General features: G+C 42.9%; 2 protein-coding genes across 6 annotated transcripts in view; one reads left to right on the forward strand and one right to left on the reverse strand.

Annotated features, from left to right (window-relative positions):
- The window catches only part of AAGAB (alpha and gamma adaptin binding protein), a 41,630-nt gene extending 26,091 nt beyond the window's left edge, over positions 1-15,539 (reverse strand). The window contains exons 1-2 of the mRNA XM_075006536.1: positions 15,463-15,539; positions 518-708 (exon numbers count right to left, since the gene is read on the reverse strand). Of these exons, the coding sequence (XP_074862637.1) occupies positions 518-708; positions 15,463-15,535 (264 nt within the window). The 5' untranslated portion in view covers positions 15,536-15,539. The remainder of the gene's footprint in view (positions 1-517; positions 709-15,462) is intronic.
- A 630-nt stretch (positions 15,540-16,169) lies between these two features.
- Positions 16,170-23,945, forward strand: part of IQCH (IQ motif containing H) — a 122,364-nt gene continuing 114,588 nt past the window's right edge. For 4 of the 5 annotated variants that reach the window (XM_075006475.1, XM_075006478.1, XM_075006477.1 and 1 more), the window contains exons 1-4: positions 16,170-16,313; positions 20,235-20,357; positions 21,220-21,317; positions 21,810-21,924. In XM_075006475.1, the coding sequence (XP_074862576.1) occupies positions 21,292-21,317; positions 21,810-21,924 (141 nt within the window). In that variant the 5' untranslated portion in view covers positions 16,170-16,313; positions 20,235-20,357; positions 21,220-21,291. The remainder of the gene's footprint in view (positions 16,314-20,234; positions 20,358-21,219; positions 21,318-21,809; positions 21,925-23,945) is intronic. The other variant, XM_075006476.1, reaches the window with a different exon arrangement.

Here is a 23,945-nt window from a genome sequence, read left to right on the forward strand (position 1 = left end):
CTCCATTGCGGCAGGGACCTTCATCTCCCAAAGGGAGCTCCCACTTGGGGACACCACCGTGTCCCTGTGCATGATGGCAGATGCTGCCTACCCCCTCCACCTCCTGGCTCACGTGGCCCCATAAAGGCCATCTCAGCCCCAGCCAGGAGCTCTTCAACTCCCAGCTCAGCAACTCCCAAAACATGGTGGAGTGAGCCTTTGGGCATTTGAAGGGCTGGTGGCGGTGTCTTCTGGTACATCTGAAGGTGGGAGTACAAAATGTCCCCCACGTGGTGGGTGCCTGCAGCACCTTGCACAATATTGTTGAGAGCAAGGGCGAGGCATTCCACCAGGGGAAGGCAGACAAATCTGGCCTGGCCTATTATGTTAATAGACATAATTTAAGGTTGCTCTAACATACGTTACAGCTGATAGATCAACCGACACAGCATCTGGGAAACGTAAGATGACAATTGTGGCAACAGCCCCAACTATACTGAGGCATAAGATAATACACTGGAACAAAAACCATTCTTACTATTGTGCTATCGAAGTAAACCACAAACGCCTGGACCGATTCAGCAATTTCTGCAGTCACAAGATACTTGTTTGGTACCACACACAGGTGAATATCAGCAGAATAATATTTATTGTCTATTGTCCAAGGGTAGAATCTCACACCGTCACTTGTAGTCACATCTGCAGCAAGGTCGTCTACTCCCGTGATACCTATGCAAAATCACAGAAATAAATAATGAAATGGTAAAGCCAATATCAAGAGCATAATTCATCTAAAAACGTCTGAGATAGGAGGCTAAATTTAGCTGGACTGTAACACTGAGGCACCTTTGTTCAGAATAGATATTAAAAAACTATCAATGCTTGTATTGACTCCAAAAGCTTATTTGCCAACTTGTTTCTTTATCCAAGATTAAAACTATTCAAGTAGCTAGATATGGTAGCAAGCAAGAATTATAGAAAAGTTTTAGGAAGTTATTTTAATAAAATACTTTTTATTCTGAAAGATAAAAATTTTATCTATGTACACAAAGGAGGACATTAAGGATGTTCTGTGGAAGGATGCCAAACACATGATTAAAATGGCCAGAGCACCTCTGAGGAAACAGGTGGGAGGACAAGTGAGGCATGAAAGGCTTATGCTTAAATGTGTAACCAGATCAGAAGGTGCCCAGAACCGTTCACTGCAACGGAGATGGAACAGACAGTGCGTAGCATCTAGTGTGGAACAGAGAGAGACTATCCCCAGAATTCCTGAAAAAGTTTTGGACCCATGTTCAAATTTGGCTTACGCATCCTTTGCCACGTCACCAGTGAAAGCAAGCTGCTGAAGATATGGTGCACCACAACAGTCACTGTCCTCCCAAAGAGTAGAAATGACCAAAGTCAAGCATTAAGCTATCTTCCCTTGGTGTGTTTCAGCGCAGAGCAACGCTTGGTCCTACTGTGCATATCATCCCACATGGAGAGAATTTTAAGCCCTAAGCAAGGTGGCTTTCACTGAGTGATAGCACATGCAACTAGGTACTCATGCTGGCAACACTTGTGGACAATTTCTTCCAAAGAAACTTGAAAACAATGTCATGTTCATCAATTAAACGGCAGCATATACCATGGCACACTGGCCTGCTTGTGGCACATCACAGATCCTGCTATCTTGAGTCACAGGTGTCGTTGAACTGTTCCTCCGCAATAGGCAAGTCATCATCCATATGAAGGAGAAGAAGAGATTGTGGAGACAATAAAGAAGTGGGCTATCCCCGGGCTCTGTGCTTCCTTCACTTCCTTTCAACTTAATATCAATAACCTGCCAACAACGGAGCCACGAAAGTTCATTTATGCAGACGACATATGTTGTAGCACTCAGACCCAGATGTTTCACAAGCTTGATACAACCTTAAATCCGCACATGGTAAAGTTAGATGACTATGGTAGGGACTTGGCACCACCTGCCAACTATCATGAATACTCTACAGTGTGTTTCATCCTCACCAAGAACTGAATTTTTATCTGACTGGCCAGAAGGTGAAGCATGAAGTAGAACCACTCTATCTAGGTGAGACCTTAAATTACACATAGTTACCATGCCCACCTGAAGAAGACAGCAGCTTAAGTTATGACGCACAACCATCTTAGCACTCTGGCAGATTCACCATGGAGTGCTCGTGCTCCAAGGCTGTGGCTGTTAGTTCTCGCCACATCGTATTCAGTGGTGAAGTACCATGCACAAGTATGGAGTTGATCGTCATGCACCAAACCGGTGGAGACAGTTAAATGCTATCATACACATCATTTCTGGCATACTGCGTCCATCCTGTGGCTCCTGGTTCTGAGCACTATTTGCCCTCTTCATATCAGATGAGAAGTGGCTACTGTCAAGTTACTGGAGAAAGTATGCCTCCGCTAAAGCCCGTCACCAGACAATGACCTATTTAAACCACCCATTACACACACTCCATCACATTGCCCACTATGAACTCTTCTCCCATGCCAGTATGCTAGGGCAGAAACACTCTGGTGAGAGGAATGGATATGTTATAATCCCCAACCAGTCCTTTGCCACCAACCCCACAATCTGCCCACCTGCTTTTGACCTGCCCTGTCACCAGTGGTCCCTCTTGAACTAGTTCTGGACTGGGCAAGGTCTCAATGCAGTTAACTAGTTGAGGCCTTTGTGACAGCTCTTTGTGCAGCTGTAGGAGAATGCAGGCAATAACGCACACTGTCGAGGAATGCTCCAGTGGGCTAGATGACCTGTCTCATACCACTGAAGATGCCATCCCTTGGCCAGAGTATGCACACAGAAAAATAAATAATGACCAGAAAACAAAAGAAATAAAGGATTTAAGATAAATCAGGACTAAACACATTATGACTTTGGATTTCTTAGCAATACGTGACCAACTGTTAGTCGGCAAATGTATGGTCCTACTCAAGGGGCCACCGCAACATCTAACCAAAAGAATCTGGATTCATATGTACTTTTTCAAAACTCTTTTAAACACATTTCTAAAAGCAATCCATTTAAAAATTCCAGAATCATGAAGATGTATAGCCTGTACACTGCTCAGCTGGCATTTTCAATAGCACCTGAGAAAGTTCTTCCTATAGTTATCTGCCAAAAACCATGTGCAGGGTCCAATATTTACCCTGCACTGTTTTATGGCCTTAGACACCTGAGAGAGAACTCAGTCTTTGTTTAGGGGCTGTGATGCCATCAGTTGCTATGAGGCAAACACCAAAGGCAAACCTCTCGTCTAGACAGGCTAGCAGAAGAGGACGGCTTTTTAGTTTGTTTTAAACACACTGAGTATTTTCAGTTCTAAACCTCCTCAAGTAATTTGGATTACACACAACTTTCAGAAATTCCTGTAACAGATTGTCCTTTGCATTCAGTAACAGAGAAACTCTTCAAGGGTGACTTCTCCTTCCAAAATCCACAGAGCTGTTCACTGAGTCATGTGTAAGTTTTATTTAGAATAAAGGCTGCTTTAAAACTTCCCTTGCATGCCAAAACTAATACTTGCTTCTAGTATAAAGTGAGGGGGTATAATCAGGCCCACCAACTGCCCCAGAGCTCCCAGGGACGGCCACTACAGTAAACCCTTCATTTAATGGACTAATGGTGGGGAGGGTTGTCCATTATTACTGAAAGCCCATTAAATGCCAATTTACTGGTGGAGGGGGGAAAGAGTCTCGTGGCTAGAGGTGCTCCATCACTTGCAGCTAGAGCTGCCTCACTGTGCGTGGCTGGAGGTGCCCTGCCACACGCAGCTAGAGCTGCCTTACCATGCACAGCTGGTCCTGCCTCACCATGGGAAGCTAGAGGGGGCCACCTCGCGGCTTGAAGGAGCTGCTGCCACCGCCAGAACCACCACGTGCTCCTTCTCCCAGGAGTGGGGCACGTATGCGAGGGCTGTCTGCCCGTGTATGCATCCCACCCCAATGGGAGAAGCACAGAGTGGCTCCCGCAGCAGTAATTCCCCCCCTTTTGGGAGTGGGGGGGTGGAACTTAGGAATTTAGAGACCTCAGTGGACTTCAGGAACAATGGACATCCACCACTGTTCCCGAAGTTCTCCAAATCGGGGTCCATAAATCTGAGGGTTTACTGTACTGCAGCAGCAGTAGTGGCTGGAGGCCCAGGCTCCCAGAGCCCTGGCCAAATGGTCCAGGCAGTAATGAAATTCTAGCAGGGGAGGGTTAGCCCCAACCCCCAGCCCTTCAACAAGCATGGAACAGCTCCCCCCGCCAGCTTACACGGGGACCCAGCAAGTCTGGTGCCACCACCGCCCTCAGTTGTAATTTATCACAGCCAGATTTAAGAACAATAGCAAACTACTACCATTTACATGAGTCTGACACACAGGGTATTAGCAAGTCCTGTATTTAATGATACCAATTACTACTACACAAGCAGTTTACTAACAGATTGCCAATTCTGCAACTTCATATTCTGTTCCAAAATCGATGTAGTTAAAATCCTGTCTGCAAAAATCAAGGATTCTTTTGTCAAATAATCAAAGAGGCAATGAAACATTTCTAAATACATTAATATCAGTTCTTTCGCTATATTTTACCTGCATTCAAAACAATTTGCTACATGTACTGGCCCTGTAATGTACTAGGTAACTGGAAGACTTACCCAGCATTACCTGGGTCCTTCAGGACAGGGGGCTGGCAGTGGGGGGCGGGGTGCATGAGTCAGAGCAAGGGGTTGGGGGACATGGAGCAGGGGCAGGGCAGGAGCCTAGGGGCATGGGAGAATGGGACTGGAAGGTGAGGAGACACTCCAGGGAAGAGATCCAAGCCAGCACAGATGGGCCTTTTCTCTCCCCGCAGCTGGTGGCAAGCGAGGGATTGGGATAGAGGGCTACTTACCTGGTTGGTTACTCAAGCAAGATGGTAGAGCCCCTCCCCTTCTGGCCACTGTCTTGGTGCTGCGGCTGCCTCTAATGGCCACTCATTACTGTGGCTCTCCTCTCTGTGCCCCTCTCTATTGCATCCCTCCCCTTTCTGTCCACTCACTTCCATATTATGGAAAACAGTCCCACACCCTGACCTTCCCATTTTCCTGGCACAGCCAACCCCTGGCCTTGCTGTAAGTTAGGGGAAGAAGAACATGCATACAAAATTTGGTGGAGGAGTTCTTGAATACACAGACTCACTGACAGATGCACTCAGAGCTTAGCCTGGCCTACAAGTAGCTAAATTGTAGGGAGTGTTTTGTCTGTCCTTGTTTTTAATTCTCACATAAAGCATATTTTACCACCTTAACCTGCCTTGTGAAAGTTACTTCAGAACTGGATTTTTAGAATTGCTGGCCAGTGTTTGTGGACATTAGTTGTTGAAGTTATGTTTAAAATGCTTCCCACCACCAGCTTGAAATTATACAAAAATATTCAACCAGTTAGTAAAAACACATCTTTGAGATGTCATTTCTCTCCTCTGCTTCTCCCTCCACTTGATCTGTTAACAAAACTAGAACTCTGACAGTTTGTTGCCACTGAAATTACTTCAAGTTACAAAATCAACATTATAATTTGAATGAATGGCCAGCAGGAAGAAAATAGAATGAGGAAAGAAAGTCGTGGGACATACCCCCTCCCTTTTTTTAGTTACCAACTCAGTAAGAAGTATAAAAACAGGCATGCAAAAAGGAAGTGGATATGTGTTTAAAGATAGTTCCACAAACTTAACTGTAAAAGACTTTTCACATCAGCTCCATCCCTATGCAATTTAAAATGCTTACAAAACAGAACAGGCAAAATTGCTAGACAAAGTTTAAGCCTCTAGGAGTATTCAAGAATGCTTAAAAAATGCAAGTCAACCCCTTTCCTTTTAGCTGCTACGGTTCTGCTATTTTGTGCAACTTTCCTTCATCCTATTCTGCTTCTGTTACAGACATTTCTTAACCAAAGTGAGTGATTTTGCTTGTAATATTGTGGAATTTCTCCCCAAGAACCATGTGGAATTAATACTCTTGTACACAAAACTAAACTCAAACTCTGAAAGTACCATAAAGTTTTATAACTTACTTTGAATTAGATTGTGAACTTACGACTTCCTATTAGAGGTCAGTGTTTCCCGATTAGTGGGGCATAGTTACTACATTGCTACAGATCAACCTTGACATCCCATCTCTATATATTACTCTTGCTGACAAAATTAAGTGCAGCTTGGATACTTTATTTTTCAATAGGTTTGCCGCTACACACTAGTTACATTTTCACCAAAACTCACTACCTATTGCAAGGCCAGGTCTACACTACAAAAGAAATTTGACTAAAGATAGGCAATTCCACCTATGAAACTTGCAACTGTAGTTGGTGTACCTTAAGTTGAATTCCTGGTGAGGCCTCCAACTGCAAAGAGTACCAGAGTTGAAAGGAATGCCCTCCATGTTCGATTTAGCGCGTCCCTACTACATGTATTACATCCGAAGGCAGAAGACTGACCTCTGGAGTGTCAATCTTCATATAAGTATAGACATGCCCCAGGACAGTTAAGTATTTTACCTTCAGCTTCTACTGTACAAACAGGCAATATAAGGATACTGAAATAAACTGTCTAGACAAACTAAGGACTGTCCAGAATGCTACTGTGCCTTGGAATTAGTTTAATAGACTATACACTATACGTTTCCGTGAATATTCTTCCTAAAATAGAAGACAGTTTGTGCTTTAATGCAAAAGGAGGTTCTTAACGATTATATTTTCTGGAATTAGGCGTGGAAAGCTTTTATATTTTTAGGATAAAAAAAAACATTTCAAATCCTGCTTGCGTTTGGCCAAATCAAACATTTCCAAAAAACTGATATCATGCTAAGAGCACATGTCTCAGTAAATGTGTATCTTTAGAGAATTACTCATTTTCATGTCTGATCTTCCCAACCATCAAGAAGATCATTGGTTTAACATCCAAAGAATCTAGAAAACCAACTGACTCACTCAGTGACCACAGATGCAAGTAGGCCGACTGGACTGACTCGGACTGGTTGTCTCTTCATGAAATCGAGATGGGTTATTCAGACTACAAAAGCAACCACAAGTCCAAATGGTTCACGGCCCAGTGCAGAAACTGAAGCAGGAAGTGTCCTATCCATTCAAAGAGACACTGCTCACACAGAATCACATAAAAAAGAAAAGTTTTATTTGTGTTTTAAAGAAGGCTTCATCTGTAGGGGACATGTTAATGTTTAAGCTCCTTCACTACAAGAAATAATTGACTGGCCAAGGTGCATGATATGCTAAAAGCACTGTAAACACTATGGCACTTTTGACTGGTTTAAGCCCAGTCTCTTTCAGTTCACCAAACACTGGTGTTCTTGAAAGTTGAAAATCTTACATTTCCAAAATGGTGCATCATCTTGGTCCAGAGAAAGAAAGACACAAGAAACTCCCTAATACTTAACAGAATCTATTCATAAGGGAATTCTTTCCAAGGCAATTAATTAGTGGTTGCCTTATATATTGAAGCATGAAGTATTTACATTTACATTATATTAGGATTTTTTAAAAAAAGTTATTTAGTGTTCTCATTGCCCAAACAAATATCTAGTTCCTTTTTTTTTTTTTAATACTACTAAGATCCTGGACTACAACAGTCAGGTCTGGCATACACTTTGACAAGTTAAACCTGTTGCCTTTCAAATTTCATTGGCTGTTTCTTTGATCTTGTTGGGAGACAGGATAAATGAAACAGTAAGATTTTGAGAAGGAAAAGGAGGGCAGACACCATCAAACTTAAAGAGTGTAGGTGGCATATCATTTATACCATTTGTAAAATATCAAAAGCTCAGCAGACATTCCTTACATGGAAGCCAGGTGATGTGTGGAATGGACAGTCCAAAGCACACTAGAACCTCTAAAATGAGCTAAATGTGCATATTTCAGAGAAAAGTGAGAAAATAAGCTACAGAGCTGAAGGTCTGTCCATCCAGTTTTCCCCCTAAAAATTTACTGCTATATAACAGCTGTGAGAAAATAAATACATAAAAACTTAAGCACCCCTGCTATGTCTGGTATTTACCAGCACCGGACTAGTAATATTTTTATAACCATTGCAAATCCCCTGTTGCAGCTTCTCTCTCAAAGAGGACAGTAATACATTCTACATTTTCATCTTCTGAGTACTTCCCAATTTTAAAAGTGACTAAAAATTTAAAACACTAAAAGAATTGAGCTATCAAGTCTTCTCTGGTCTGGTATGTATGTTATTAACTGGTCTCATATTCTGTGTCTTGAGAGCCACCTGGTGGAAAGCAACTATAAGAAATGCCCCATGAAAGTTATATAGAAGGTAAGAACTTTTCAGGAGTACATTTAAGAATATCTTTTCTGAATTAGTAAGAAAACAGCCAGCACCAGTGATTACCTGTACAGATGCCTACCTGGTCCAACAAAGAGTTTAAGGTTTAATCTGAGTGAGTAGACAGCATTTATTTTGGTAACGTCATGATTTTGCAAGACTGTTTCAGATAACTAAGTAGATCTAAAGTACAGGTGCCTATCCTGTGCTTTGATACCCATTACATAATATACAACACAATACAACAGCCATAAGACAGTAAAACATGAAAGGCGTCTTATGACATCTTAAAACAAAAATATACCCTCCAGCATATACACTAACTTACAAAATAAACTGACAGCACTCGCAACAAATCCCTCCAACCCTCAGGCTAACCCCTCTCCCTAAACCCGTGATGTTCATCCAACATGCTAGACACGTGTAGCTATCTGGCAAATTACATGTGGCTCGAACAATATAAACTCAAAATGTTTGCAATACAGAGAGAAAGAATGAATAAAAAATGTTAAGAAGATCTTCTTCCTCACAAAATTATTTATATATTTCAGAATAATGTGGCTGGTTTGCTAGACCAGTAGCCACTATAACTCACTGTACACCACAGCTAAAAGATTGAGGGAACAGGGAGAAGAGTTCTGCAACATACCTGAAAGTTTATAACAAACCTAAGTTCTGGAAGGCCAAGGAGCAGTGATTTTTAATGTAGCTGAAGTTCAAATCAGTTAGAACTTTATTGGTTAAAACCCACTATAGGTTGGACCTCTCTAGTCCAGCATCCTCGGGATCTAACCAATGCTGAACCAGAGAATTTGCTGAACCAGGGGAGGTCAATATTGTCTAGCAGCATTACCAACACTTCCACTGCTTACTGGGCTCTTAGAAGGCATTCAGGGGTAAAGAAGAGCACAGAACACAGAGAGCCAGGAGTGATGGCTCTACTATAGGGGCTCGTCTGCATACTTAACTCAATCTAATTCTTGACCTTCCCCCCCACCACTCCACTCTCTGATTTGCTCACCTTGATTATCGTTTTTCTGATTTGTCCTCCTTGCTTACTGTTTTTGGTTCTCTGTGTCTTAAATATTGAGTCTGTTCTGGTCTGGCTATGGTCTGAAGAAGTGGGTCTGTCCCACAAAAGTTCACCTAATAAACTATTTTGCTAGTCTTTAAAGTGCTACTTGACTGCTTTTTGTTTTGACAGTGTATAGACTAGCACGGCTTCCTCTCTGTTTACAGGACCATGGGAGACTTGGCCACACTCGTGAAAAGTTGACATCTGGCTAACAAAGAAATCACGCCAGATCTTGGATGTTGCCAGATCAGAGAGTGCTGGACTAGAAAAGTTCGATTTGTATCTTGATTTGGACCTACAAACCTACTGGAAGTCAGTACAGATTCCAGCACACTGCAGAGTGCGTTCATGGTAAAAGCCTTTGATTAATAAAAGTGCAGCATGCTCTGTTTTAGTTTCAGCTTCCAAGTGGATTTGATGCTTAACCCAAAAAAAGAGCATGGTAGTAATTCAATCTCAAAGTAACAAAGTCATGGACAATAGAAGTAAGTTCCTTGCATGTGAAAGGAAAAGCTCAGCCTTTAAAGAGGTGGCATATAGTCTCTGAGGGACTGCCCCATTAGTTTGTAGTTTCACAAACAACAAGCAGTCCTGTGGCTTCTTAGAGACTAATAAATGTGTTAGGTTATTAGCTTTCATGGCAAAATCCATTTGTGTGCCTCAAGGATTGGGATGTCCGTGTGTGTCTGTGACACTCCCTGGGTAAGACTGCCGCTATAATTGCTTGTGTATGTAAACTGGGTGCACTGATTGAACTAAATCAATTTAAAAACCACATCTTTGGTTAGATTGGGTCAGACAGGCCAAACTCTTCCACCCACCCACTAATCTCTCCTCTGTATTGTCTTGATTGAGTGGCAACCATGTTGCCCACAGCCAAATCCCAATCTTAGATAGGTTTTCTCAAAAAAACCTGTCACTGTTTAATTATCTCCAATCTCTTTCTGGGAGCTTCCTTCTGAAATGACATAAGCAACTTAATTTGCAAAGACAAAGGGGAGTCCTGTGGCACCTTGCAGACTAACAGATTTATTTGGGCTTAAGCTTTCATGGGTAAAAACACACTTCATCAGATGCATTCAACTACCACTCTGATGCTTGTCAACTTAATTTGATGACAGAAAAGAAGACTAAAAATTTGCTTTGGCATTCAAAAGCAATGGAAGTCTGAATGTTGCAAAGTGGTTACTATTTAAAAAAAAATCACATCTGGTTTATTTCACTTACTTCTGACTGCCACAGATCTTGAACAACAAAATCTTTCAATCTTTCTTTCATCATCAAGTAATCAAAATAAGATGCGGGGGTTACACCTTAACTCCAAAGGCACAAAACTGTGAGGTTGTATGAAAGCACAGAATTACCTGCAGTTCCCCACAACTTCCTCATGAACAAGCAGCAACTATAGAACTGCCCAAGGGTAAGAGTTCCCATAACTTCTCCTGGTGCTGACCTAACATGTTGACTGAATCAGAAAAGCTTCTGTGGTTTAAGTTACAATCTTAAAGTTGGCCAGTTGCTTTGATGAAATAGCCTTTAGTTAAAATATCTGTACTGCCATTAAAGTCACAGTTAAAATTGTAAGTATTCTGGAAGTAAAATTAATTTATTAGTTGTCTTGGTATCTATTAGGTGTTTTAATATGCAAATAACTTTCTGCCAGTTCAGAACTACTTTTTAGGTCCCATATTTGTGCTGATTATTGAACATTTATAAATTAATGGTAAACCATGACAGTTTTTTACAGAACCGTGCATGTCCAGTTAAACAAAAACATCTGCCTCAACAGATTACTAATCTCTGTAGTCACGTTATGCAAAAAGTTATGAGCTCAATGCACTGAAAATTTTCTGCAAATTTTCCTAACTGCCAAGCATGCACTTTTCTAGGCCATATAAATGTTATCATAGAATCAGATGTCTGGAAGAGACTTTAGGAATCTTCTTTATGTCCAAAGAAATCAAAAGCACTTCTGCAAGCTACAGATTCAATCCCGGCCAAGTGAAACGTAAAATTTCATGGAAATATTTGAGAAGAGAAAAGCAGTGGGAAGAAGAGATTTTTTTCTATCCCTACAATTTTGGCATTGCTAAAACAAATCTAAGTTGGAGTTAAACGGAACAGAAAGTTAACCCTTTTCACACACACACATCCCCACCCAAACCATGGGTCCTGGAGCAGCCATGCTGAATCATCCTATGGATGGGACAGCTCTGCATACACCTCTCCTGGGCCACACAGACATGCCATCAAAGGTGCAGAGCTAGAAGCTAGAAGTCTCTTCAGCCCTGATGTGCTACTGGTGGTGGCACTCTTCATGTAATCACCTAGAAGCAAAAGATAGAGCTAGGAGATGCTGAAGGTGGGGAGAGTAGGCAAGACAGCAAGTGTGGCCAGAAGATGCATGACGGGAAATCTGTCGAGACTCCCCTCAGCCCACTAGGAGGTTCTGAGGACTGGTACTGGCCCTAAGGTAAATTGAGTTTGAGACCCCTGAGCTTAACACAAGTTCATTTTTCTAAGGCACTTCATGGAAGCTCACAATGTCTAATGACAGAATTTGTGGTTTACTCAGATAGTTCTCTGTACATTTTAACTATCCCTGGGTAATAGTTGCTTCTTTTACAAAGTTTGTCTTAATCCTAAGAGAACATCATAGCTAAACTTCAAAGCTAAACCTATTTGATTTAGGTACAGATTTTCAGAGAAAACTACTTTCCCCTCATACAGAATCTGGCAAAAGTGATTTCAAGTGAGCATGAACCAAACTGTGATCACATCTCTCAGCCAAGTCTCAGATAAATGAGGCAGCTCCTCCTTGGCCTGGAGGGCACTCATTTAAAGGATACAAGGTAAAATCCTATCCTTTTAACAGCTAGAATGCTCCCCATGGGATTTTAGCACTACATACTGTGAGAATGATAGATAGTTAAAATATCTGTTAGTTTATAAGATGCCACAGGACTTGTTGTTTTTGAAGATACAGACTAACTCAGCTACCCTCTGATACTTGTGAAAATGAGCAATGCTATACTTAAGCTCCAAAGTTCATACTTTTGCTGAACTGCTGTGACCAAAACCATCAGGCATATTTGGAAAAATAGAGATATACATAGCTCTTAGAACTGGAAGGGACCTCAAGAGGTCATCAAGTCCAGTCCAGTCCTCTACACTCACAGCAGGACCAATGAAATATCCCAGACAGATTTTTTTTTTAAATGTAACCTGCCCAGGAATCCTGAAAGATCCCCTCAGACAACTTTTTATTCCAAAAGGTTGAAAAAGCTACCAGAGGGGAAGATGTTCTAGATTTAATTTTAACAAATAGGGAGGAAATTATTGAGAATTTGAAAGTGGAAGGATGCTTGGGTGAAAGCGATCATGAAATCATAGAGTTCACAGTTCTAAGGAAGGGTAGAAGGGAAAACAGTACAATAGAGATAATGGATTTCAGGAAGGCAGATTTTGGTAAACTCAGACAGCTGGTAGGTAAGGTCCCATGGGAAGCTAAACTGAGGGGAAAAACGGCTGAGGAGAGTTGGCAGTTTTTCAAAGGGACATTATTAAGTGCCCAAAAGCAAGCTATCCCACTGTGTAGGAAAGACAGAAAACATGGCAAAAGACTGCCTTGGCTTAACCAGGAGATCTTGAATGATCTCAAAATAAAAAAGGAATCTTATAAGAAATGGAAACTAGGACAAATTACAAAGGATGAATATAAGCAAACAACACGAGCGTGCAGGAGCAAGATTAGAAAGGCTAAGGCACAAAATGAGTTCAAACTAGCTACAAGCATAAAGGGAAACAAGAAGGCTTTTTACAAATACTTTGGTAACAAGAGGAAGACTAAGGAGAGGGTAGGGCCATTGGTCAGTGAGGAGGGAGGAACCATAACAGGGAATTTGGAAATGGCAGAAATGTTTAATGATTTCTTTGTTTCGGTCTTCACTGAGAAATCTGAAGGAATGCCTGATATCGAGAATGCTAGTGAAAAAGGGGTAGGCTTAGAAGTTGAAATAAGAAAAGAACAAATTAAAATTTACTTAGAAAAATTAGATGTCTGCAAATCACCAGGGCCTGATGAAATGCATCCTAGAATCCTCAAGGAGCTGATAGAAGAGGTATCTGAGCCTTTAGCAATCATTTTTGGTAAATCGTGGGAGAGGAGAGAGATTCCAGAAGACTGGAAAAGGGCAAATATAGTACCCATTTATAAAAAGGGGAACAAGAATAACCCGGGAAACTACAGGCCAGTCAGCTTAACTTCTGTGCCAGGAAAGATAATGGAGGAGGTAATTCAAGAAATCATCTGCAAGCATTTGGAAGGTGGTAAGGTGCTAGGGAACAGCCAGCATGGCTTTGTTAAAAACAGATCATGTCAAACCAATCTAATAGCTTTCTTTGATAGAATAACGAGTCTTGTGGATAAGGGAGAAGTGGTGGATGTGGTATACCTAGACTTCAGTAAAGCATTTGACACGGTCTCACATAATATACTTATCAATAAATTATGCAAATACAACTTAGATGGGGCTACTATAAGGTGGGTGAACAACTGGCTGGATAACCGTACCCGGAGAGTAGTTATTAATGGTTTTCAATCCGGCTAGAAAAGTATAACTAGTGGGGTTCCGCAGGGGTCTGTTTTAGGACCAGTTCTGTTCAATATCTTCATTAACGATTTAGATATTGACATAGAAAGTACACTTATTAAGTTTGCAGATGATACCAAGCTGGGAGGGGTTGCAACTTCTTTGGAGGATAGGGTCATAATTCAAAAGAATCTGGATAAACTGGAGAAATGGGCTGAGGTAAACAGGATGAAGTTAAATTAGGACAAATGCAAAGTGCTCCACTTCGGAAGAAACAATCAGTGTCACACATACAGAATGGGAAAGGACTGCCTAGGAATGAGTACAGCAGAAAGGGATCTGGGGGTTATAGTGGACCACAAGCTAAATATGAGTCAACAGTGTGATGCTGTTGCGAAAAAGGCAAACATGATTCTAGGATGCATTAACAGGTGTGTTGTGAACAAGACACGAGAAGTCATTCTCCCGCTCTACTCTGCACTGGTTAGGCCTCAGCTGGAGTATTGTGTCCAGTTCTGGGCACCGCAGTTCAGGAAGGATGTGGAGAAATTGGAGAGGGTCCAGAGGAGAGCAACGAGAATGATCAAAGGTCTAGAGAACGTGACCTATGAAGGAAGGCTGAGAGAATTGGGCTTGTTTAGTTTGGAAAAGAGAAGATTGAGGGGGGACATGATAGCAGTTTTCAGGTATTTAAAAGGGTGTCATAAGGCAGAGGGAAGGAACTTGTTCTTCCTTGCCTCTGAGGATAGAGCAAGAGGCAATGGACTGAAATTGCAGCAGGGGAGGTTCAGGTTGGACATTAGGAAAAAGTTCCTAACTGTCAGGGTGATCAAACACTGGAACAAATTGCCAAGGGAGGTGGTGGAATCTCCATCACTGGAGATATTTAAGAAGAGGTTAGATAGGTGGCTTTCAGGGATGGTCTAGAAAATGCTTGGTCCTGCCATGAGGGCAGGGGGCTGGACTTGATGGCCTCTCGAGGTCCCTTCCAGTCCTACTCTTCTATGATTCAAGGCTTGAGCGCACGACCTTGGGGTTACCAGGCCAACGCTCTACCCAACTGAGCCATGCCTCCCGCAACGTTACAACATTCGCCTGAAGAGCACTAGCAGATGCTGAACGTGCGCCGCCCCAGGGGAAAAGTTTACGAACACACAATACTCCCGGCTTCCACCCTCCGTGCAACGGCACTACACAAAGTCTGCTCCAATCCCACCTCCCAGGCCCTCCACGTAAGCCGGGCAGGTGAGAGGTGCGACTCGGCGGGGTCCGTCCAGCCCTGGCACGGCCGAGGCGGCTCCCCGAAGCCCGGTGCGAGCCGCGCTCGCTCCCTATGCCGGGCAGCGTACAACGCGGTGGGCCGTGACGCTCCGAGCCCAGATCCGCTGCGATGCCCGTGCGCCGAGCCGCCAGCCCCGGGGACAGGCACGGGAGCCTGGCAGCAGCTTGGCTGAGAGCCGCAGCGCTCCGGCCACCTGAGGGGCACTCACATTTAACCAACTCCTCCCCGGCGAAGTCAGCAGCGCAGCTGGTGATCAACGTACACGGACCCTCCACCGCCATCGCTCTCCCCGGCCGCCCGGCACTTCCGCTTCCGGCCAAAATCCACCCCCTTCCGGCCTGGTGAATGGTACCGTCCGAGCAGGGGAAGCGGCAGGTTAACGCAGTGGATTACCCCCTCTGTAGGCCGAATTGTGTCTGACGGGGGCAGCAGTCATGAAGGGCGCCCAAAGGGCGGAGAGCTTTAGCCCGTGCAAGGTCGTAGGGAATGGCCCTCCCCCCCGAGAGTAGATGGTACGCTCCGGTCAGCGCGTCCCGTTGCTAGGCCACGGTCACGTGCGCCTTCAGGCCCTGGTCTAGGGCTGCGGGACCGTAGGTGGGCGCCGGTTGCTCGCACGGCGCCATGGCTGATGCAGGCGAGACGGGGGAGCAAATCGGAGCCATTTTGGTTCAGGTGGGTCAAAATTGCCCCCACGGGTCTGAGGGGTCCATCTGCCCCTTCCCGTGAGCCTTTGCCGAGCCCAAGGCCCGGGAGTCTCCTCCCCTGCGGTGGCTGCGGGGGTCCGACAGGGCGCGGCCGGGGTCCGCCCAGAGCTGAACGCGGGGCGGCGGTTGGCGCAGGGGTAGACAGCCAGGCCGCAAGCGGGGGAGGGGGCGTGGTCCCGATCCTGAGCTTTGGAGCCGCGCGGGCGGGCACCACAGCAGGAGGCTGCCCGGGCTGCGGGTGGCTGATGGCGCCGATGGCAGGAGACTGGCGAGGTTAGGGGGAAGCCACCGTCTGTGGCGAGGAAGAGTGTGTGAGGCGAGCCTGAGAGCCTGCTGAGGAGCAGCTGAGACTCTGGTGTGTGAACTTGCCCGCCCTGAACAGAAAACAATGGAAACAGGTTGATCCAGCTCAGGCAGACGGATAGATAAAGTTGCCACCCACAGTCTGGGAGTGGGCTGCCTTATACGGTTTTAAGTACAGGTTGTGCTTCTCTAATCTGGCATTTCCTCATCCGGCAACATCTGTGGTCGAGCGTGATTTTAATTAGCCAGGCGACCGTTTTTCATGGGTGTGGCGAAGTTTCCCGTGGTCCCATAAAGTTCGTTTCCAACCTCCAGTCCTGACTCTCAGTGTTCTGTGCTGCGATTTAGGTGTAATTTACCCCTAAATGTCTTCCAAGAGCACAATAAGCAGTGGTAGTGACCTCCTGTGGTTTGGCAAATTCTCTGGTTTGTCATGGATCAGGTCCTCTGTTCGCTGGACTAGAGAGGTTCAAACTATACATAAGAGACATTCATCAGTTTCTACATCACCTTTGCTATTAGTTTCTTTCCATGGTAGGAAGCCATGAGCTGATTTGAGGATAGGCTTAGGTTTTTTACTTATTAAAGCCTAAATCCAATTCCATTTAAAATTGAAGGGAGTCTTTTATTTCAGCAGAAGATAGGTTATATTTTCAGAATTTAACGTGCAGAAGTACTGTGGAAGCATTTCTCTTTTGGCTAAAAATAGAGGGGAGGATGCCTTTCAATTGCTATTCTAACCATACATTTGTTATTTCTGTGCCCAAGCACGTGGGTGCCATGGAATCACTTTCTCTGTATACAAGAGCTAGTACCACTTCACTATGCAATTTTCCCAAACTAAGTTTAGGAGATAGCAAACTGTTATTTCTTTTGGAAAGAAATCAGTCATAGGAAATAGTACTCTACAGTCTGAAAGTGGGAACAGTTGCTCCATAATTTAGCTTGTAAAAAGTAGTATGTTTCGTCCAGGGATCTCAAAGTCTTTACAGACTGTAGGCATGATCTTCTCAAACTGTCCCTTGACAACTTCTGCTGATTGCAGCACAGGTAGGCTATGTAAATGGGTGAAAGGAAGCTCAGAGAGATTGAGTATCACACTAACTATCCCTTGGGTTTAAGGTAGCACTGGGAATGTTGTTGGTGAGGCATATTCAATCAAATCTGGGCCCCACTGGAAATTTATTTGAATTCTGGGCTGAAAGGTACAAGAGTTAGTTTACAGTTTTATCCAAATCTTCTTCCCCAATCTGATCTCCTGTGGCGGCTGGACATGGGAAGAGGAGATGATAGGGAATGTATTCACAAATGATGAGTTTATGAAAAGAATTATGATTTGCTGGTAAATAGGAGGTAAGGGGACCCATAATATGAAACTATGGACAAAGGCATTGGCGGGGGGTGATTTTGGTGCCATAGGGGATTCAAATAATAATTACTTCACAAAGTCTTTTGTGCGCTAAACTCTGCACAGGAATGGGAGCAGAAAATACCATGCTAATATTTCCAGCTGTCTCTGTTGGGATGTGGGTGCCTGTAGGACCAAGTTTAGGAACATTGTCTTAACTGGTGCTGGCTTAGAACTCAAAGTCCTAATTAAGTATGGGGATGGTACCTTGCCCATGTAAAGGGAATGAGTTGATCTAATAGGTCTTTTCTGATTGTAATTACTTGGGTACAGTACAGTTCCTCAGGAGTTATTTTTCCCTTTGTGGTGCTTATTGTGTGTTGTTACAAGGATAAAAATAAAATTCATTTATCTGTGGTAGCTGCACTGGGTACCAGTTAGCTTCTAGGTGAAATTCGAGGGGCTTGTTAACCAGGTTTCAGAAGAGGGAATGTGCCCCATGCTGTGAAATGAGGGGATCTGTGACCCAGGCAAGTGCTGAAAATTGTTGTCCTTTCCATGAGAGTAGGACACGGTCCCACACCAAAGGCTTTTATGTAAATTAGGTGGTCATGGGATAGGAGGAAAGATCCTTTCATGGATCGGGAATTGGTTAAAAGACAGAAAACAAAGGGTGGGAATAAATGGTAAATTTTCACAATGGAGGAGGGTAACTAGTGGTGTTCCCCAGGGGTCAGTCCTGGGACCGATCCTGTTCAACTTGTTCATCAATGATCTAGAAAATGAGGTAAGCAGTGAGGTGGCAAAGTTTGCTGATGACACCAAGTTGTTCAGGACAGTCAAAACCAAAACAGATTGTGAAGAACTACAAAAAGATCTCAGCAAACTGAGTGATTGGGCAGCAAAATGGCAAATGAAATTTAATGTGGGTAAGTGTAAGGTAATGCATGTTGGAAAAAATAACCCAAATTACACGTACTACATGATGGGGTCAAATTTAGCTACGACAGATCAGGAAAGGGATCTTGGAGTTATAGTGGATAGTTCTCTGAAGACATCCACGCAGTGTGCAGCGGCAGTTAGTAAGGCAAATAGGATGTTAGGAATTATTAAAAAAGGGATAGATAATAAGACAAAAGATATCATACTTCCCCTATATAAAACTATGGTACGCCCACATCTTGAGTACTGCGTGCAGATGTGGCCTCCTCACCTCAAAAAAGATATATTGGCATTAGAAAAGGTTCAGAAAAGGGCGACTAAGATGATTAGGGGCTTGGAACGGGTCCCATATGGGGAGAGGCTAGAGAGACTGGGACTTTTCAGTTTGGAAAAGAGGCGATTGAGGGGCGATATGATAGAGGTATATAAAATCATGAATGATGTGGAGAAAGTGAATATAGAAAAATTATTTACCTTTTCCCATAATACAAGAACTAGGGGACACCAAATGAAATTGATGGGTAGTAGGTTCAAAACTAATAAAAGGAAATTTTTCTTCACACAGCGCACAGTCAACCTGTGGAACTCCTTGCCCGAGGAGGCTGTGAAGGCCAGGACTCTATTAGGGTTTAAAAAAGAGCTTGATAAATTTTTGCAGGTTAGGTCCATAAATGGCTATTAGCCAGGGATAAAGTATGGTGCCCTAGCCTTCAGAACAAGGGCAGGAGATGGATGGCAGGAGATAAATCACTTGATCATTGTCTTCTGTTCTCCTTCTCTGGGGCACCTGGCATTGGTCACCGTCGGCAGATGGGATGCTGGGCTGGATGGACCTTTGGTCTGACCCAGTATGGCCATTCTTATGTTCTTATGAAATGTAGCCTGGAGGTGCTTTCAGGTATGTAAAATACAAGGGAATATGTTTTTCTTTTTCACCTTCAAGACCAAGATTTTATTTTTGTGAGGTAAACAGGGTGAAAGGAAAGCACTTTGAGTCAAAAGTGTCACATCAGGTTGACTGAGTTCTTGCACATAGAGGACAGAAATCTGGATGGTCTTAGTATACGGTTATATAAATGTGTGGTTATAAATTGTTAGATATGACTTACATTAGGCGTCATTACATTTTGCTTTTATGTTAGCAGCATAATTATTGTCTGTCCTGTTCATTTAGATTTATAAGTTTGGACAAAGATCATCTCTTCCAAAATGTTAGTACATAATGGGGCCTTGAATCTGCTTGGGATCTCTGAGAATTACCACAGTACATATGATCATATCAGTGATTGGGACCTTTTATGGTTTTGCTGTAAGGTACTTCAGTGACTTCCTCCACCTTTGAGACCCTTTGTGACACCTTTATGCCTCCAGTGCTGTACCAAGAGTGATGCTTGAAGGGAATGGGAGCAGGACCTCACATGGTTAGCAGACCCTTGCTTCTGCAGCTTTTTTTCTCAGGTGGCATAGTAAAATGTTGTCTAGGCTTTTGCCCTAGCTGTCAGCTTCAGAAGTCCTTGATAAGATTTCTCAGTGTCTCCTGTAAAATTGCCAGGCTGCAGAGACTCAGAGTATTTCTTTCCTCTATGTGGGAAATGTTTTTTAATTTTAATTGAACCCATGTGAAGTTCACCGATATCTTATGGTGATGTATGTGATTATTGGTATAACAACATAATTTTGTAGGTTCAAGAAGATCTTCATCAGCTTAAGGACAAGCTGACAAACATCAAGTATGAACAAAATGGAGAGCATGTGGATGTTCATGTCCTGGAAACAGCCATTGAAAGAACTGAAATCGGGCTGAGAGTAAGTAGATCCACAGTTCAAACAGAACAGCAAGTACTTCCCAGTAGTGAAATGTATGTCAGTAATTTTCACTGTACATTGGTCTAAATAGTTGTTTCTGTCTGTATTCCATTTCTGCATTGTATTTAAAAGCCATGATTGCGCTTTGTGGATTGTCAAAATCAACAAACCTTGTGGCTTATAAAATTTACCTAAGATGTTTTATAATTACCCATACAGTAAAGTCTCGAGTTACACGAGATTGCGTTCCTGCAACCCCTGAATGACTCAAATTTTCATGCAAGCTGAAGGGAGCCAGCAACCAGGGGACAGTGGCATGAGCTGGTCAGTCTCCCAGGTCCCACCAGCTGTGGGAAGCTGGGAACCAGGCAGCAGCCTGGCTCCTCATTCCCCTTCCCTTGCAGAGCCTGGAAACTGACCAGAGCATAAGCCTTGGTCAATTTCCTGGCTTCAGCCAATGGAGGGGAGCCAGGAATCAGGGGCAGCCTGGTGCCCCACTTCCCTCTTCTCCTTGGAGCTGGGAGGCAGGCTACCTACCACCTGGTTGCCAGCACCCTGCCACTGTGGGGACCGGGAAATCGTTCCTGTCAGGGATGGCAGTCTGACTCTCCCCTGACAGGCACGGTTTTTCCACTCCTGTCAGGGACGGCAGCCTGACACTCGGCTGCTGCCCCTGACATGAGCAGCTCCCGCCCCACACAGGAGTAGGAGGCTGCGTATCTCGAGGATTTACTGTAAATGTGCAGCCTGTCATTCCTTTCCAAGTAATTACAAAAGCCAGAATGTTAATTAATCCAAGTGAATAGGCTGAGTGTTTCTTACTCCCCTGTTATAATCTAAACTTGATTTTTTTCTCTAACAGAAACATGCTGAGAATTATTTTAATACCATAAATAGAAGTGTGTTGACTATTCCTCATACTGATGGAAAAGAAATGTATTCAGAACAGCACCCCAAATGGTAAGGAAAGTAATTTTCATTTTTATTGTGGAAAATAAGGCAGGTAAATGTTGCATTCAAAAGGGTCACCCAAAGAGTGGTCTTTATATATGCCTTCCAATGGAGAGAGACAGGAAAAAAAATTATGATTCCTGAATCCTCTAAAGGAAATGGAAGCAACTGAGTATTTAATTGATCCCTTAGCTTGGACAAGGTTAACAGATGAGTGTCTTCTAACTCCAGAATCACAATTCTGGAGAAGTACTTTGCATTGTTAAACTTAGACTGATTCATGGACTGCTCTTCTGTATTACATAAAATGCCAAAGAATATATAAAAACAAAAGGCAGTTCCACATAAGTATATCACGCTCTTCTGCTAACTCATTAATTATTACTATTTCTTTCTATTTTGGCTATAAGTACATTTTAGTAAAACTACAGTACCCAACCAGATGGAGGCAGTGCAAGCTTTATAGGTAACTTCTATTATTTCTCTCTCTTTCAAAATTAGGAGGCTTCCTATTGGTGCTGCTCAGAAACCGTTTATTTTTCCACGAGTGCCTGTGAAACCTCTGACTGCCCAGACAGGTGGCAGATCAGCAGCACGTATTTCTACAGGTTTGCAGGTCTGAAATTAGTGTTACTACTTTGACAAATAAATCTAGAGTAAATGTTGTAGACTGCAGTCAAAAAGTTTACCAAGAATGCGTTAGACCTGAGTTAGTTAAATACATTAAATTAGTTAGCAAATACTCATAATTTACATTCTCCGAACCTTACTGTTCCATACTCCACAAGTCATGATAAGTCAGTGTGGCCATTTGGAGGCTCTTCAGAGATGGAGGCCTTTTTTCCTGTCTTGGCCACAACAGCCTTCAAAACCTTCAGAGAAGTCTTTAAAAAGAGGCTCCTCAAAGCCAAGAAAGAATCAGTGGCCTTTGTCCTTTCCAGTGTGACATGAAAGAGGTTGTTATGGAGTCCTGCAACAAGTTAGCTGCCTGTTCTGCTCTAAGACTTTAATCTTACAAGCATGCACTTAACTTTACTACTGTGAGTACTCCTTTTTGAAATCGGTGGTGCTAGAGTTAAGCATGTGTATAAGTGTTTGTTGGATCAGGTGCCAAAGTGGTGCCTATTTTTCTTGAAAGAGGCCACAACCCTTAGACAACTCTTCCCTGCGTGTACATAATGGTTACCCCTGCAGAAAAGTCATCCCTCTCGCTGAAAATATGACATTTGTCTGTTTTTATAAGCAGAAATTTTGACTTGTTATTCAATGTTATGCTTTTTTAAAAACATTTTACTAAACTTTTTTTCTTCAGTTTAGTCACACAGTGGTAATTTAAAACAATTAGTTTTGAAAACAAAGAAGTTTAATTTAAAAAATCCAGTCAAAAATTTAAAAAATAAAATACCGAGCAAATTAAAACATCTCTGAAATTTCCACATATTTTAAAAAAACTCTTTGATTAAGTTCTAGTTAGTACTGACACTATTGGCTAAATAGTGTCCTTTGAGATACTCCTTGTTTATATGGTATAATTTAGAGTTCACAGTAGGGATGTTAATGGTTAACCAGTGAAGTGGTTTACTCTAAACAGTGGAGGCATACCAGTTACAATTAACTGACAGGGTGGGAGCAATACTCCAGCCCTGCCAGAGCACCGCGAGTGGGGAGGGCAGGCCAGTCCAGCTGTTTAATCAGTTAACCAGTTAAACTTAACATTTAACTAGTTAACTAATTAAACAGGATTTCTACATCCCTCATTTGCAGCTATTGTGAATCAGTTTCTTAAATTAGGAAGGTGTCAAACGGGTTGAGAGAGCAGGTTGTTGGTAGAAGGTGCGCTATTGGATAGCAGAACCCTAACAAATAGGTAAGGAACAAGGCTACTTGCAACAATAAACCAAGGATCTGCTGCCCGGATTTCATACTGCTGGATCCCTCTGCAGAAAATCGGTTGATAAATTTAGACTGACATTTCTCTTGTCACTGTAAGCTGAGGAAATCTGATCTAGAAATCTTAAAGAATGAATGTGGGACTTCATGATGTGCTGTTTTAAAGAAGGGTTGTTCAGATAACAGCTGCACTTTAATTCTCCTGGCTTCTCTCAGTTTTGACATGCAACATTAATATTACTTTAATATGTCTCTGTGCACTGAAATCTCATGGTTTAAACTTGAAAAGGAATGTAAGCTTTGCATTTTTCTGGGGTGCTGTTGAACAGAATGCCCCGCCAAGACCATGAAATTTGACATGGGAAAAATGTGCTGATGCAGAAAATAGTTTTTAGAGTATTTTGGAAACAAAATACATTTTCCTAGGAAATGTTTTAAAACTCTGCTCTATAAATACACTCGTGTCATGAAAAATTATCAAAGGCCAGCTAGCGTATACTCAGAGTATAATCCATCGTCTTTCAAGTGTTACATGCTTGGGTGAGCTTGATTTAGAGCAGGACATATTCTATATCCTACCAAGACTTTCCCTTGGAGGGGTTTGGATCCCCGTTGGCCTTTCATTTCTGATATCTGTGACATCTGCTTAAAAATGCATATTGACGGACACACAAGATAGCCCTAATTTCCCATTATGAAGTAAGTGACAAACAGTGCTGTTTTGCCAGCTGTTCAGCATGCATGGCA

This window comes from Carettochelys insculpta, chromosome 12 (genome assembly GCF_033958435.1).
Source record: "Carettochelys insculpta isolate YL-2023 chromosome 12, ASM3395843v1, whole genome shotgun sequence".
In the NCBI taxonomy this organism is placed as follows: domain Eukaryota; kingdom Metazoa; phylum Chordata; order Testudines; family Carettochelyidae; genus Carettochelys; species Carettochelys insculpta.